This window comes from Polyodon spathula, chromosome 13, assembly GCF_017654505.1.
Source record: "Polyodon spathula isolate WHYD16114869_AA chromosome 13, ASM1765450v1, whole genome shotgun sequence".
Classification (NCBI taxonomy): Eukaryota; Metazoa; Chordata; class Actinopteri; order Acipenseriformes; family Polyodontidae; genus Polyodon; species Polyodon spathula.
The window spans coordinates 8,736,432-8,749,684 of record NC_054546.1 but is presented as its reverse complement, the minus strand read 5'-3'; the positions used below and the strand labels follow the sequence as shown (position 1 = coordinate 8,749,684).

General features: G+C 38.2%; 1 protein-coding gene across 2 annotated transcripts; it reads left to right on the top strand.

The window, feature by feature from the left end:
- Positions 1 to 3,640: 3,640 nt before the first annotated feature.
- LOC121326086 (R3H and coiled-coil domain-containing protein 1-like) lies at positions 3,641 to 11,557 on the top strand. 2 transcript variants are annotated; one of them, XM_041269247.1, is made up of 7 exons: positions 3,641 to 3,721; positions 6,339 to 7,323; positions 7,742 to 7,923; positions 8,093 to 8,163; positions 8,543 to 8,638; positions 9,707 to 9,847; positions 11,062 to 11,557. In XM_041269247.1, exons 2-7 carry the CDS (start codon positions 6,355 to 6,357, stop codon positions 11,112 to 11,114), a joined length of 1,512 nt encoding a protein of 503 aa, XP_041125181.1. In that variant the 5' UTR covers positions 3,641 to 3,721; positions 6,339 to 6,354; the 3' UTR covers positions 11,115 to 11,557. The 2 variants fall into 2 exon arrangements, with proteins under 2 accessions (XP_041125181.1, XP_041125180.1); XM_041269246.1 differs by having other exon boundaries at positions 7,724 to 7,923.
- Positions 11,558 to 13,253: the final 1,696 nt, after the last annotated feature.

The following is a 13,253-nucleotide window of genomic DNA, read 5'->3' as shown; positions in this document are numbered from 1 at the left end:
GCAATTTTAAAGAAGAAAAAAAATCATGTTAATGTTACATAATGAAAAACAAAACAGCTTGGGAGTGCTGAAGAGAACCTGAGACATATAACTTAGTTCTTTGTTTACAGTTTTGATTTAAATGATTTGACAATATGGACCAATATTTCTGCGATTGGCACACAATATCAAACAGTTATTGGATGAAATCAAATTTTCACAACTGTAACAACCTCCTTTTTTTGTGATTCAGTTGGTGGATTGGGAGACCCTGTATTAATACAAAGAGTGTGGGTGAGGCACAGCACAGCCTCAGTCAGAACGATCGTAAATGTATGTCCCTCATCAATTCACTTTTATTCCCAGATTAGCATTTCTCTGGTTAATCAACCAAACAAAGGATGCTTCAGCTGACCTCCTTTCAATGGCTGAAGGTCGCACAAAAATTGAGGGAATTGTCAATTCTGAATTAAGTTTAAGTTATCATTTAAAAGTCCACTATATTTAATAACATAATGCTATCAGCTCTGTATGTGTTTCATATAAAATGTCATTACAAAAACACCATTTATAAATTATAACTCCCTTCTGCTGCAGGTAGGAAAACAGCATAGTGGCAAGAAGGTGTAAAAATGATTTGGGGGCATCAGCTTTTAAAACCTCTCCTTGCATTTCAGGAGTTGGCTGTTAAACCATTCTCACAAGTTCTTTGTATTTTGCTTGTTTTCCAGATTTTAGTCTTTGCTTTGTATCAAGTTAATGATCCTGCCGCCACACTATAAATTAATTTCCTGTGTAGCAGGAATTAAGATCAATCACTTTCATGTGAGTCAAAGTTAAAATAATAGTCTGAAAAACTTAATCTATTGCCCCATGATAAGGAAATAAGTTGTTGGGGTTTAAGTGTATTGTTCTGCAGTCCCATCATGCAGTATCCATAATGCTCTGCTGTGGAAAGTGGAAAGGCACAGCTCTGGGGACCTGATCTGTGACTTTTGCAGTAATCCACAGTTCAAAATAGTGTGTGGAATCCCTGCTCAGTGAACTAACAGAGGTATTGGTAACCTGTGCCACTTGATCGAACGTTTATGCATCATGATACCGCCTCAAATCTCCAAGTATTTCTTGACCGATGAATAAATCAGATTTATCGTGATGAATGCATGTTCCATTAAACCACATTGATGTGTTACCTAATAACAAAATAGATTGATTTACCTAGTTTACACATCCCACAGTGAACCTCAATGGGTCTGTAATGTTACGTTACCAAGAGCAAAATTACACGCAATATAAAGAAATAGGGAAACTTTATTGAAATTGAAATTAAAACTGGTTAAGGATTAGCTGGAACTGTCTTCTAACTTTGTTATGATTTCATTTGCCAAGATCAGTTTTACTTGCCGATAAAAATATGCGATGTCTGTTAACTAGTTCTTCAAGCCATAATTAAGCCTTCAGAAAGCAGACTATTGGCAGTCCAGTTTGTTTACAGTCCACAGAGGAATTAGCTGTAAGGTAGAGACACAAGTTTTGATCACCTTGATGTTTCAATTCCCTCAAATAAGCACATTGCAAATATTGTCTTGATAAGTTTTTAGTTAGTTTAAAATAATTGCATCAAATCAATAAATATTATCTGAATGGCAGTTATCTTTGTAAGATAATATTTTGTACTGCAAGGGGACACTGCACCTTTAATAATATGCTTATAAACAAGTCAAATCTCCTCCATCCTCTGCAATGCTGCTGGCTGCATGGCCTCTCTGCAGGGGAGTAGCAAGGAGGGTAGGTGAGCCTGCATTGGATATCAATTAAATTTCACTCACCCAAAATCAGATTTGGAATTGTGCCATACATCATTAAGGGCTATTTACACTACAGGGCTATTCACACTATTTATTCGCTGTGTTTTTTTTACACCTGACGTTTCGCTGCTATTTTTGTATTCATACTTGCACATCAAAAATATTAAAGACAAGAATGGTGAATCCACATTCTTCTCTTTCTTCCTCTTCCTCAGAGTAATAACCATAGACAGCTTGCACCCGATTCATATTGTATCGAAATTTTCCCAATCCAAATCGATTTTTTTTCGCAGCGAATATCGCTTTTTTTCCCCGCAGCGATTATATGAATAAACTCTATAGTGTGAATAGCCTTTAATATGAAAGATGTTTAATTATATAAGACAGAGATCTGCCCAATCCAGGAAGCCTCAACAGCAGCACTTTTTAACCCAATGACATGTAAAAGGTGGAACAAAACCAGAGATCAGCCAACCTAGGGGTCCCAAAATAATGGAAATGTAGACTAAATTAGGTTCACCTTAACAATGACCACTATCACCCTATTACGCAGCTATTCAATGCTTGCAGTAATAACTGCTAAAACTTTACTCCGTGCTCGTCTTTCCAGTGCTGCTGTCACCTAACACACTGTGGGAATAAGCTTTAAAAATCATAACTGCTTAAACATAAAACGCATAAGAAATTAGTATTAGATATATGTGGTGACCAGTTCAACAAATATTTACTCGTTTAATAACCCTGGAATATAAACGTGTTTTTAACTGCTATAAATCATTTTTTAATTTAGTGTATAATATCTGATTTATGCCCTTCTGGCTATAACAATATATCTAGTGTGTAAAAAAAATCTGATGTTCACATATTGATTGGATGGTATAATCGTCTTTGTGTTTTATAGCTGATCTATGAATGTACTGTTTCAATTTATTATTATTATTATTATTATTATTATTATTATTATTATTATTATTATTATTATTAGTTTTTGAATGAATGTTAATATTCAGTACATTTAATTATGTACAATTAGCATACACATGCAAATCTGAATCTTCAAATCATACCTCGGGGTTCATTATTATATAACAGGAATATTACGTAGTCCATACCCTTACAGAAATGTCCTATAGGATCCTATAATGGTACTACAGGAAATTATGGGACTAAAAAGGTTTTTAGAGAAATCCTAAAGGATTATTTTAAAAAAATATCCTCCTATAGTACTCAAAAGGGTCTCCCTACAGTAGTACTGTACGGCACTCTATAGAACTAAAAAGGTTTTAAAGAAATCCTACAGGATATTCTATAGGACTTGATCAACCTACTATAGGACTTTCTATAGGTTATTTCTGTAAGCATTATTATACTTTTTATGTTTATGAGTTTTGAGTCCCCAGCTGGTTGCCAGTAAGGGGCTTTTTGTTTTTGGTTCCTAGGAAAGGCTCTTTTTTGGGTAATCAGTGAAAAGTCTATTTCAGATCCAATAGCTTTTCGGTTTCCATTGGAGGGTCTACTTAGTTCATCAGTGTATGGCTTTCCTCTTAGTAAACTAGGCTTGTTTCTCCTAGAGATTGGCCTCCATATGATACTGCTGATTAGCCTGTTGATGGTTGGTTTGTATTGTCAGTGAACAAGCCGATTTGGTGTACATGTTTCCCTGTAACAAAACACGGCTGGTTGGGTTTCCATTTTGATTTGGCATTCAGTAAATAGGCTGCTTGGTTTGCTGGTAAAAGGTGTGGTGGGCCCCCAGTTTAGAGACCTATTCTACTATAGGTGGTGGAGGAAACAAAAAACTACACCTCCCAGAATTCCTATTTTGGAAGTGCGTGATGACGCCCGACGAAAGTGAAGGGCAAACATCCGTTGCGTGTGCGCCGTGCTTGTTCACCAGCCGGGTGTGGACAGAAAGCAAAATAATAACAGACAAGGTACCCTTAAAATCTATAACTTGCATGTATTTTTTGAACTCATTTAACATGTTGAATTTTTCCTAAAACAAAACAAAGACGGTGTTTTTATATATATATATATATATATATATATATATATATATATATATATATATATATATATAGTTTTGTTTGCGCTTCCTGGTTTTTATTTCTGTCTGAAAATATTAGTTTGTCTGTTTATAGGCCTGTAACGATGAGTTCAAAATTAAATTTAATTAAAAAATATATGTAAAAACAAACAAACAAAAAAGTTAACATTTTAAACTGGGGACTGGTAAAATATGCTCAAAAACGACGGACATTGAGAAACTACATAAGTAACTTGTGAAGCTAATTGTACAATTTTGAAATGCATGTCGGTACCTACTGTCCTAAGATATATTTAAAAAATGAGTAAAGTAATTACTGTAATGGACCAGTGTGAAAAAGGGCCGCCGTTGGAGAATAGCGGGCCTACGATTTCAACAGGTGGAGCATTCGGGGGTGCAATTCGCCGTTGCGTCTGTATTTGATGTGTGTTTGGTTACACGATTGTGTATTCATGTGCCTGTAGATTTGTTATTTAGGCTAATGAGACAAATAGTTACTTGGATGATACTAAAAATACTGTTCTTGCCTGGAATCCCTTCCAAAGTTAGCCATTTTGCTGGAAAATAGTTTAATGTTTAAACCGTTTAAATAGTTTAAACCCACTCTTAGCATTTTTACACCCACTTGGCTGTTTGTGGAAAGCTAGTATGCTTTTCTACCATGATTTGTTCTGTTCTCTGTTCATTAGAGCCGCCCCAAATTATTCACTTTTAAGCAAGGTCTAAGGTTATTGTCATGTAGTAATAATTGTGTGGGTTTTTTTTTTTTTTTTTTTTTTTTTTTTTTTTTTTTTTTTGTAGACATTGATTTATTTAGTAGTTTTACTCTCGATGTCCAATCAGAGAAATAAATTCGATTGTAACTTTCTTCTGTTTGTAATGAAATGGTTATGGGGATGGCAACAGCTTTGTATGTATTTCAGAATGGCATCAAGCCCTTTCATTAGCCTTCCTTAGGCCCCTGTCTGGACATAAAAAGTAGCTTCACAGGCTACTCTGACATTTAAGTCAGATTTGTAGATTTATTCAGGGTCCTATCGTTATAGAAATATGTTACTAACTTCAACATATTTCTATAGTTGAAACTATAGTTGAGTCTGTGGCTGGACAGAGTGGGAGCTATTTCCAGGTGACTGTTAGCATCTCAAGGTGATGCAGGGGAAATGTGTTACGCAAAGGTAGAGCGCTGTCACGACTGTGGAGCCAGATCTTCACTCATATTGTTGTGCTCAGTGGTAGACCCATAGAGTACGGCAGTTATTTTCTGATCAATTGTACTCCCTGAGTGAAAGGGGAGACAAATAATGGGTCTGTTCTCTGAGGTGGGGTGCTGGTGGAAATGCGGGCTCTGTGTGGTGTATGTGCAAGATGATTAATCAACCCTGTCCCCCTCACCTCACCTCACCTCACCTACAATAACAAGGGATCTTGAGCTGGTCAAATGGAGCAAACAATATGAACCCCCCACTTTCAGATTTCCAAACCAGTGTAACTGACATAACCTAAAATAAAGAATTTCAGTGTCAACATTTAATACATCCAATGTTACAAGCATGGATAATATAATGCAATTTTGTTTTACTCACCGAGTTACGCAGAATTTATGCTTAAAGTAGGTTGATGTGTTTTGTGCGGTTGCCCATGTAATTCTTTTTCTTTATTTTTTATTGGTTTTATTTCCAGTGATGTTACAGACACAGGACACTTCCTTTCTTGAAGATGAAAGTTAGCTGTGGAAGTACATTTTTTAAATTTCAGGTTTATTGATCCCAGAGCAGTTTATTGCCTTATGACATCCATAATCACAACAGCAGACTGACAAGGGTTATAAATAAGAGAAGACAGAGAGAAAGGGGGGAGGAGGAGAGTAGAGCCCCATCCCTCATCTCTAGTAATTAATGCTCTTTTATGGTTGGATTGATCTCGCTACAGCCAGCCATAAATTTGACAGACATAAAGAGAAAAAAATAAATCCAGATTTTTTTTTGATTTTTTATATATATATATATATATATATATATATATATATATATATATATATATATATATATTAAAAAGTTTAATTTCTCCTGTAGAATATAAAACTGTGTTCAGATTGACTGCTGACTATCGAAGCAGACCCTTGCTCAAACTGTGCACAATTGATGGCAAGTTATTCCACACTGTCTCGTTTTCAAAATAAAAAACCTTTAACAATAAATTAGCCACAGAGCATTTCATAAATACAATGTTTTGTCGTTGGAAGCAATTCACTGAGGATTGAGAGTATTACCTCATTCCATTCATATGGTATGTTTGTTGTACGGAATTCTAGGATTAACCAGTTTTTGGTTGATGTGTTTTTATTAATACGCAGGCCATCAGAGCGTTGCTAGTAGTCTGACATTCATCGAATTGCCCACAGTGAGGTGTTTTCTCCCAACAAGCTTTCCATTAAGAGTTAGGATTGATGATGAAAGTCTTTTATTTTGAATAGTGGTAATAAATAATGCTTTTTTCTGCAGGCTGTTGTGATTAGTAATGGACCAGGAGGAGGAGAGGAAGCAAATGAACTCCAAAAAGCCAGACAGGGCACTTTATGTCCCTAAAAGGCAGCAAGTGAATGGGGAGCAGGAGAAGAAAGGAGAGCTGCTGAAGGAATCGGCCCTATGCCCCTCTACTAGTGAGGAGCCCAAGAGACAGGCTCAGGGCAAGGCTAGAGCAAGTCCCCTTGAGGTTGGTGGGTCAGGGAGGGGGGAAAAGCAGAGGGAGAGGAAAGGGAGGCAGGTCAAGGATAAAGGGAAGAAGGGTAACATGAGTACTGGGGGAAGCAAAATGAAAAGGGACAGGGAAGGTAGTGAAAGTCAGAAGCAATTGGACGGTGAGAGAGAGGCGAGTCAGGGGATTAGCTATGGGGACAAAAAAACAGAGACAAGGGAAGACACAAGAAATCGAGCGATGGCAGATAAAGAGGGAGAGGTAGGAAACAAGAAGGGAAATGATTTTGATACTTTGGAACACCTTGTCTTGGACGGACCTCAGAGCTGTTCTCATAAGGAAAACATGCAGGACATCCAAACTGAAGTCTGTATTTCTAAATCTTCCCCCCTTGGTGAAGCTGTAGGTAGCAGACTGGGAGAGAGAGACTCTGGTATAGGTGTGACAGTGAAGGAGCCCTTAGCAGTGAGTGCAGGTCAGGAAGAGGGTGCCTGCTCTGGGACAGGGCTGGGTGAAGGACAGGGTGAAGGGGTAAAGAGTAGCACACACACAGAGAACACAAAGCCTTCCCAAGGTACCCCAAATTGTTCCAGCACAGAAGGGACAGGCTTGCAGACTGAGGAAACTTGGTATGTTGAGAAGGTCCTGAATGGAGACTCGGGAACTTTGGAACAAAGTTCACATTCTATCAGTACAGCATTGAGGGAGGAGCCCAGTGACCAGGAGTCAGACAGCTGGGACACCCTATTTAACGATGAGGGAGATTGCCTGGACCCCCATCTACTGGAGGAGGTAACTGTGTGTTCGTTGTGAATGATACACAATTAGAACAACAACCCGGAAGGCTAAATGCCTTAAGTTCATCAAAGTTTCTCTGGCAAACTTTTGTTTTCCTCTTCAAATTGATGAATGGGCAGGAGGGAGCATTATTAATAACTATTCTGAAGCAATTTAGTTGGTGGAGTTACTGCTTCTAATGTACTTTGTAAAGAAACCTTATGATTCCAAGAACACTTTTCTTTTTATTTTCCAGATAAAAACAGAACCAACTGCATAGTTAGAACCCTTGCTCTTGACTCCAAAGTAGCATGCAAAAACACTACCTCCTTTTAAAAAAAAAAAACTTGATAGACTATTCTAAAACACCAGGAGCTGGGGTTTAGTCTAGTTTCTGATGGTGTGTCCTGTCTAGTTGCAATCTCTTTTTCAGATATCACAAGATCAGGCGAAGGTAAAGAAGACCGTCCAGGAGCCCCGATTTGATTATTACAACTGGGCAGTCGAATCCGAGGTGGAGCTCAGAGAGGATGAGTTGTCCCACATTGTTGAGATCTACGAGTTCCCTTCAGAGTTCAAAACAGAGGATCTGCTCCGAACTTTCAACAGCTTTCAGTGGGTATTAATTGTGAGCAGAGAGCCTCAGTTTGAGGGTGGAGTAAAAAGGAGCATTCTATCTGAGACAATAGTGGATAATAGCCTAATATAGAAGAAAATACTTTTAATGGAAAACTGGAGTAAATATCACCTTTATATTGGACACTAATTTTGATTTCATATGCAGGCAAAAGGGGTTTGATATTCAATGGGTGGATGACACTCACGCGCTTGGACTCTTCTCCAGCCCCATAGCTGGTGAGTTGTCTAGTGATATTAAAAAATGTACATATGCTTTTACACCTGTTGCTGTCACTTGCATAGATTTGTATTTTTGTTTATTCAATATTAAGACGGAACCATGAAGAGTTAAATTGTTGCATAACATTGTACCTGTATTTGTATTTAGTAGTTTAAATAATAAATGCAACGATTAGCGACTATCGTATTTTATTTAAAATAATGCAATGTTTACATTTACATTGTGCAGTAATGTACCAATGTGCTTTCCTATTCCCATGTCATCATCACATATTGAATGCAGTCCTTCTTTGAAAAAGTTGGGCACAGTGAGAACTATAATTTTTGACTAGCTTGCATACACACTCACATCTCTAACCCTGCTCTGTTAATCCAGCACGAGATGCCCTGAGAACAAAACACCCAATGTTGAAGGTCCGCCCGCTGTCACAGGCATCTGCTGTGACCAAAGCTAAGGCCAGGGGATGTTCAGGTGGGTTCTAAACAGTTTAATCAGCATGAGTAACTTACAGTAATAAAGTAGTGTCACTTTTTTCTTCTTGGAGACAGAAACTCCTGTCATACTCTATTACTGCATATTAAGATACTAATTTGTACAGAGTCAGGTGTTGTTAAATGATGACCAGTGACACATTGACTATTAAAAGTAGTTTAATGGTGAATTTCCAGGGCAATCATAGTGGGGATATGGGTGGAGGTATTAAAGGGCTTTTATAGCTATATCTTGAAAAACACTTTTCCAGCCATAGTGATGGAGACCCACTTTGTATCATTTCTATCCTTTAGTGAGAAGGCTATATCTCAGATATTTGCATGGAAATGTGTTGCAGTAAGTTCTTCAGTATTCTGAACTTACTGTAGGTCAGGGTGACATATTTCTTCACAGTACTTGAACTGACACATGATTTGCCGACTTTATCTTAGAAAACACTAGTGTGAATTTTACTAAACTTTTCATGGGCAAATTTGATACAAAAAAAATGTTTTATGTTTTACACTTATTCAAGCTTTCAGAGTTTCCTATACCACGGTAGAAGGAGCGGTGATATCTTTTATTGGACTAACTAAATAACAGGTCTCTTCAGGTGAAAGTAGAAGAGAGAAGAGACCTCTGAGGTCTTGAAAGCTTGTGATTCATTATTGTTTAGTTAGTCTGATTTTTAAAAGGTTTCGCCTTTTCTCTTTGTCTACCATCTCTGTATTGATACAGCTACCATTTGACCTATCCTATACCATGGTTTATTTAGGACAGTATTTCTGTTATCAGTCTGCTCGATCATTCTCTTTTAAACACTTCCGTGGGGCATGCAGACTGTCTAATCTGAACTGAGGGATGTTATTATCCGTATGCAGTTAGCTGAGTGTCTGTTGGATTTGAAGACAAATTCGGTGTTGATTTGTTAGAATTGGTGTAAAATGGTGTTAGAAACCCACATTAGGCCTAGTCCAGGTCTTGATTTCGGAATGTTGTTTCTTTGGCAACTGCATGATAAAATAAATAATTGAGTATTGTCTTTTTTTTTTTTGTTCCCTCATTCAGATTACCTCCTGCCTGCAAAGGAGCGCCCCAAGACCAGTGCGGCTCTGGCCAGAAGGCTGGTTATTGGGGCACTGGGCGTGCGGAGCCCCCAGAGCCGAGAAGATAGGGATGCAGAGAAGAGGAAACTGCAGGAGGCCCGTGGTGAGAACACAGGATATGTTCCTATAGTAAATGTTACACTGGTGTAGTTTCCTATTTCTACCACTAGATGGGGATGTATTTCAAGTAATGCTTGTGTTTTGTCTGCTGCAGAGTTTAGATGTTATTCCTTTACACTACAAGTAATTTTGCCTGTTTTAGATTAAGGAAAGTACTTGCACTGTTATGTGGGTTTGTTTTAATTTACGTTGATTTAAAAAGGTGCGTTTTTAGAAGTAAATTTGTGTTTAAGATACAATAAGATTGACTAATACAAATCAAGAACATAGTTATTTCTTAAACTTTGGCTTTAGTGTATTCATATAATTGCTGGGGACATAACAAGTGATCAGTCCCTAGTGCTGGAAGTCAATCGCCAGTAACGAGCACAGTTCCTGAGATGTTCCTGCTTTGTGGATGATCTACCCCCAGGTCTATACTTGCACTGTAGATGGAAGGGCACATGTGGGCCCCTTTCCACAGTGCTATCAGCATCTTTCTTTCCACTGGCAATACATTCCCCATGTCCTCTGTGCCTGTGCGCACTTCACCTTTCAGGCTTTCGTCTCTCGCAGTCATTAAATTCACCAGTAGAATAAAAAGGAAAAAAGGCAGATTGTATGCAGACAAGGGTAGCCCTGATGCTGTGTGGTTCAACAGAGGCTGTACTGTGGTGAATAATAACATGCAAGCGTGTATGAAAAGGTCTTAATAAATACCAGTGTAGAGGTGAGACTATTAGGGCATCCCCCGGGGCTATTTAATGTCCCCTCCCACCAAGACTTTCTCTTGGGACTTTTTTCTTCTCTGGTTTCTTCATTTATTTTATTTTTTAATTTACCACTGATTTACAAAGTACAGGTATACAAAGACAAGGTGGAAGGTTGAAAGCACCACACAGCTTATTCACCAGAAATTGTCCCCTGCCACTTCCCTAGGCTTCTTTAGGCCACGCTTTTCTTGCGCGGCATGGATCGATGTCCAGAGCAAAGATTCAGTGTTATCGGACAAAAACACATTGATGCTAAAAAGTGTAGCAATCTAAATTACAGCAATTCTTATAACATTCCACCTAGTAATACAAAAAAAAGTAAGATAATTTTGCGTCTCTCGCTCTTACAAAATTGTTAATGTAAACGCTGTCCTTGAACGGTCATGACACTGGGTGTAATATAAAAAATATATATTTAGATTTTATTTCTCTCCCACCCCCACAGAACAAAAGCGGTTGGCGGCCAAACAGCGTGAGGATGCTTGGGAGGGAAAATGACTGGGCATTTTATACATGACTCATTGCTGGTGAAAGATCAGCAGTATTATATATGGGCCATCGAATTCAGCTGGATATGCTGTATTTGAAGATATTTAACAGGGCAACCATATTGAGAGGCCCAGTTTCCATGCTGGGAATTTATCTTGGACACTGCCATGAATATCTGAGCTAGTGACAGAAGATGTATAGCATTCTCTGCAAGACCTTCGTTTGATAAGAAATTAGCAGCCTGATGCTGTATGGAACCGAAGATATTCACACAAGGTAGCGTCTTTTTCGAAAGCTGACTGTTCAACTGAATGTTTTTATACGTTTGCTGAGAGGACTGTTATGCTGGGAATTATATAGGTGGAGTTTTTCGAGTTTCAAAGTTAACTAAGATCAACCTGAGAAAGTTACTAAAAAGTAATCAACAGAAATAAAGTTTTGTTTGATTTTAATATCACCTACTTCTTTTTTTTTGTCAATTAAAAATCAATCCATTCATGTTTGGAGGAGCCCATCTGTCCCTGTGTATATGCATAACAACTTATGTCATATCTACATTTTTACATGCACATACAGTGATCCCTCATTAAAAGGCAGCCCTTTACACTACAGAACAGTTTATAAGTCAGCATAGTAATGGCTCCCCTTGATGCTATTACACTGGGGCTTGCATTATCATTGTAAGGTAGAACAAATTGCACGGCCTCTTGGCACTGGCTCCCAACTACATCGTTATGAAGAGTGCGGCCTGTAATTTGAATGTAGGTCATGGTAATCTGCTTTTTCACTTTATTGATAGTTCTAATTTTGTATTTGCAGCGCTGGTGGTGGATCTGGATATTACAGAAATCTTTTTTGGCTTTGGTTGCATGCACTTGCATTAAACAATAGTCTAAGCCAAGTAGACGAAGGCGAATGAACACGGTACTCCATGCAAATCTGCCATGTTTATCTTATTACACCCACCCCTCGTTATGTCGCCCCTCACTATACTGCGGATTCGGATATATCACGGTCCTGGAGTTGGCTCCACATTTTTACTGTCTAACTGTGTATGCCTTAGCTGCAGTATACATAGGTACTTAGAATTACTGTTCATTTTATTTCGTACTGCACAAACAACAATATACAAAACAATTAAAAACAAAGCATTAGTATCAAAAGGTTATTATATACACACGTATTGCACAATAACACAAAGCAAATTAAATATCTACTTTTTGAAGCCGTTTTATTTTAGCCAACAAGGTGTTCACATGTGGCAGCAATGCACAAGCAAAAGCCACAGGGCAGTGATGTCGGCTTCCTAGCAACAAGCCTCCTATGTTGCTGCTGGGAATGGATTCTTTCAATGCAGTGGGTTTGTGCGTTTGAGAAAGGAGAGGAAGACTCATGAAATTAATTGGAGACTGAAGTTGATGAGAAGAAATTACCCTACGCTGTGTGGATTAAAACTTGTTCTGCTTTTTAAACGGAAAATGAGAAAAAGGTTGCATAGAGGATTTCTACTGGACCCTGACGCCGCCAATAAAACAAGGGAGTAGTTGTACAGTATTTGTTGCCTATTTGTTTTTCTATGAGTCTCCCTTGATATATAGCGGATTTATACTGGACCCCGACACCCGCGATATATCCAGTGGGTGGTGTATTTATTGATGGCACAGGGGTATAGCAAAATCATTAAATGTTTATTAACACTAGGAGTATGTTATTGGATTTAGTATGCCCACAGTCTACATGAGGAATATTCTCATGATGTAATATGAATGAGAGAGACCAGGGTACAGTGCTACCCAGGGGTACCACGCTGTGTCTGAAATGTTTTTGTTAGTATCTATAACATTAGCTTCTTAACACTGTTCATGTCCACTTGAGTCTTAAAGTTTTTACCTTACCCCCTTAGATTACTAATTTAGCTTATCCAGCACAAAGCTGCCATGAAGCAAAACATTTGAGGGTATACAAAGTTTTTTACTGGTCCACTGCCAACTAAACGTAGACTTCTAGAACTTGTTTCACTTGTGACCAGAGTGGAACACTGATCTCCCAGAGAAATGGACCTTCGGTTCCCAGAGTAGTAGCCATGTATAAAGTAAGAGATTTGACTGGAGTTAGGGAGACAAGACAGATTTTTGATTCACATCAGCC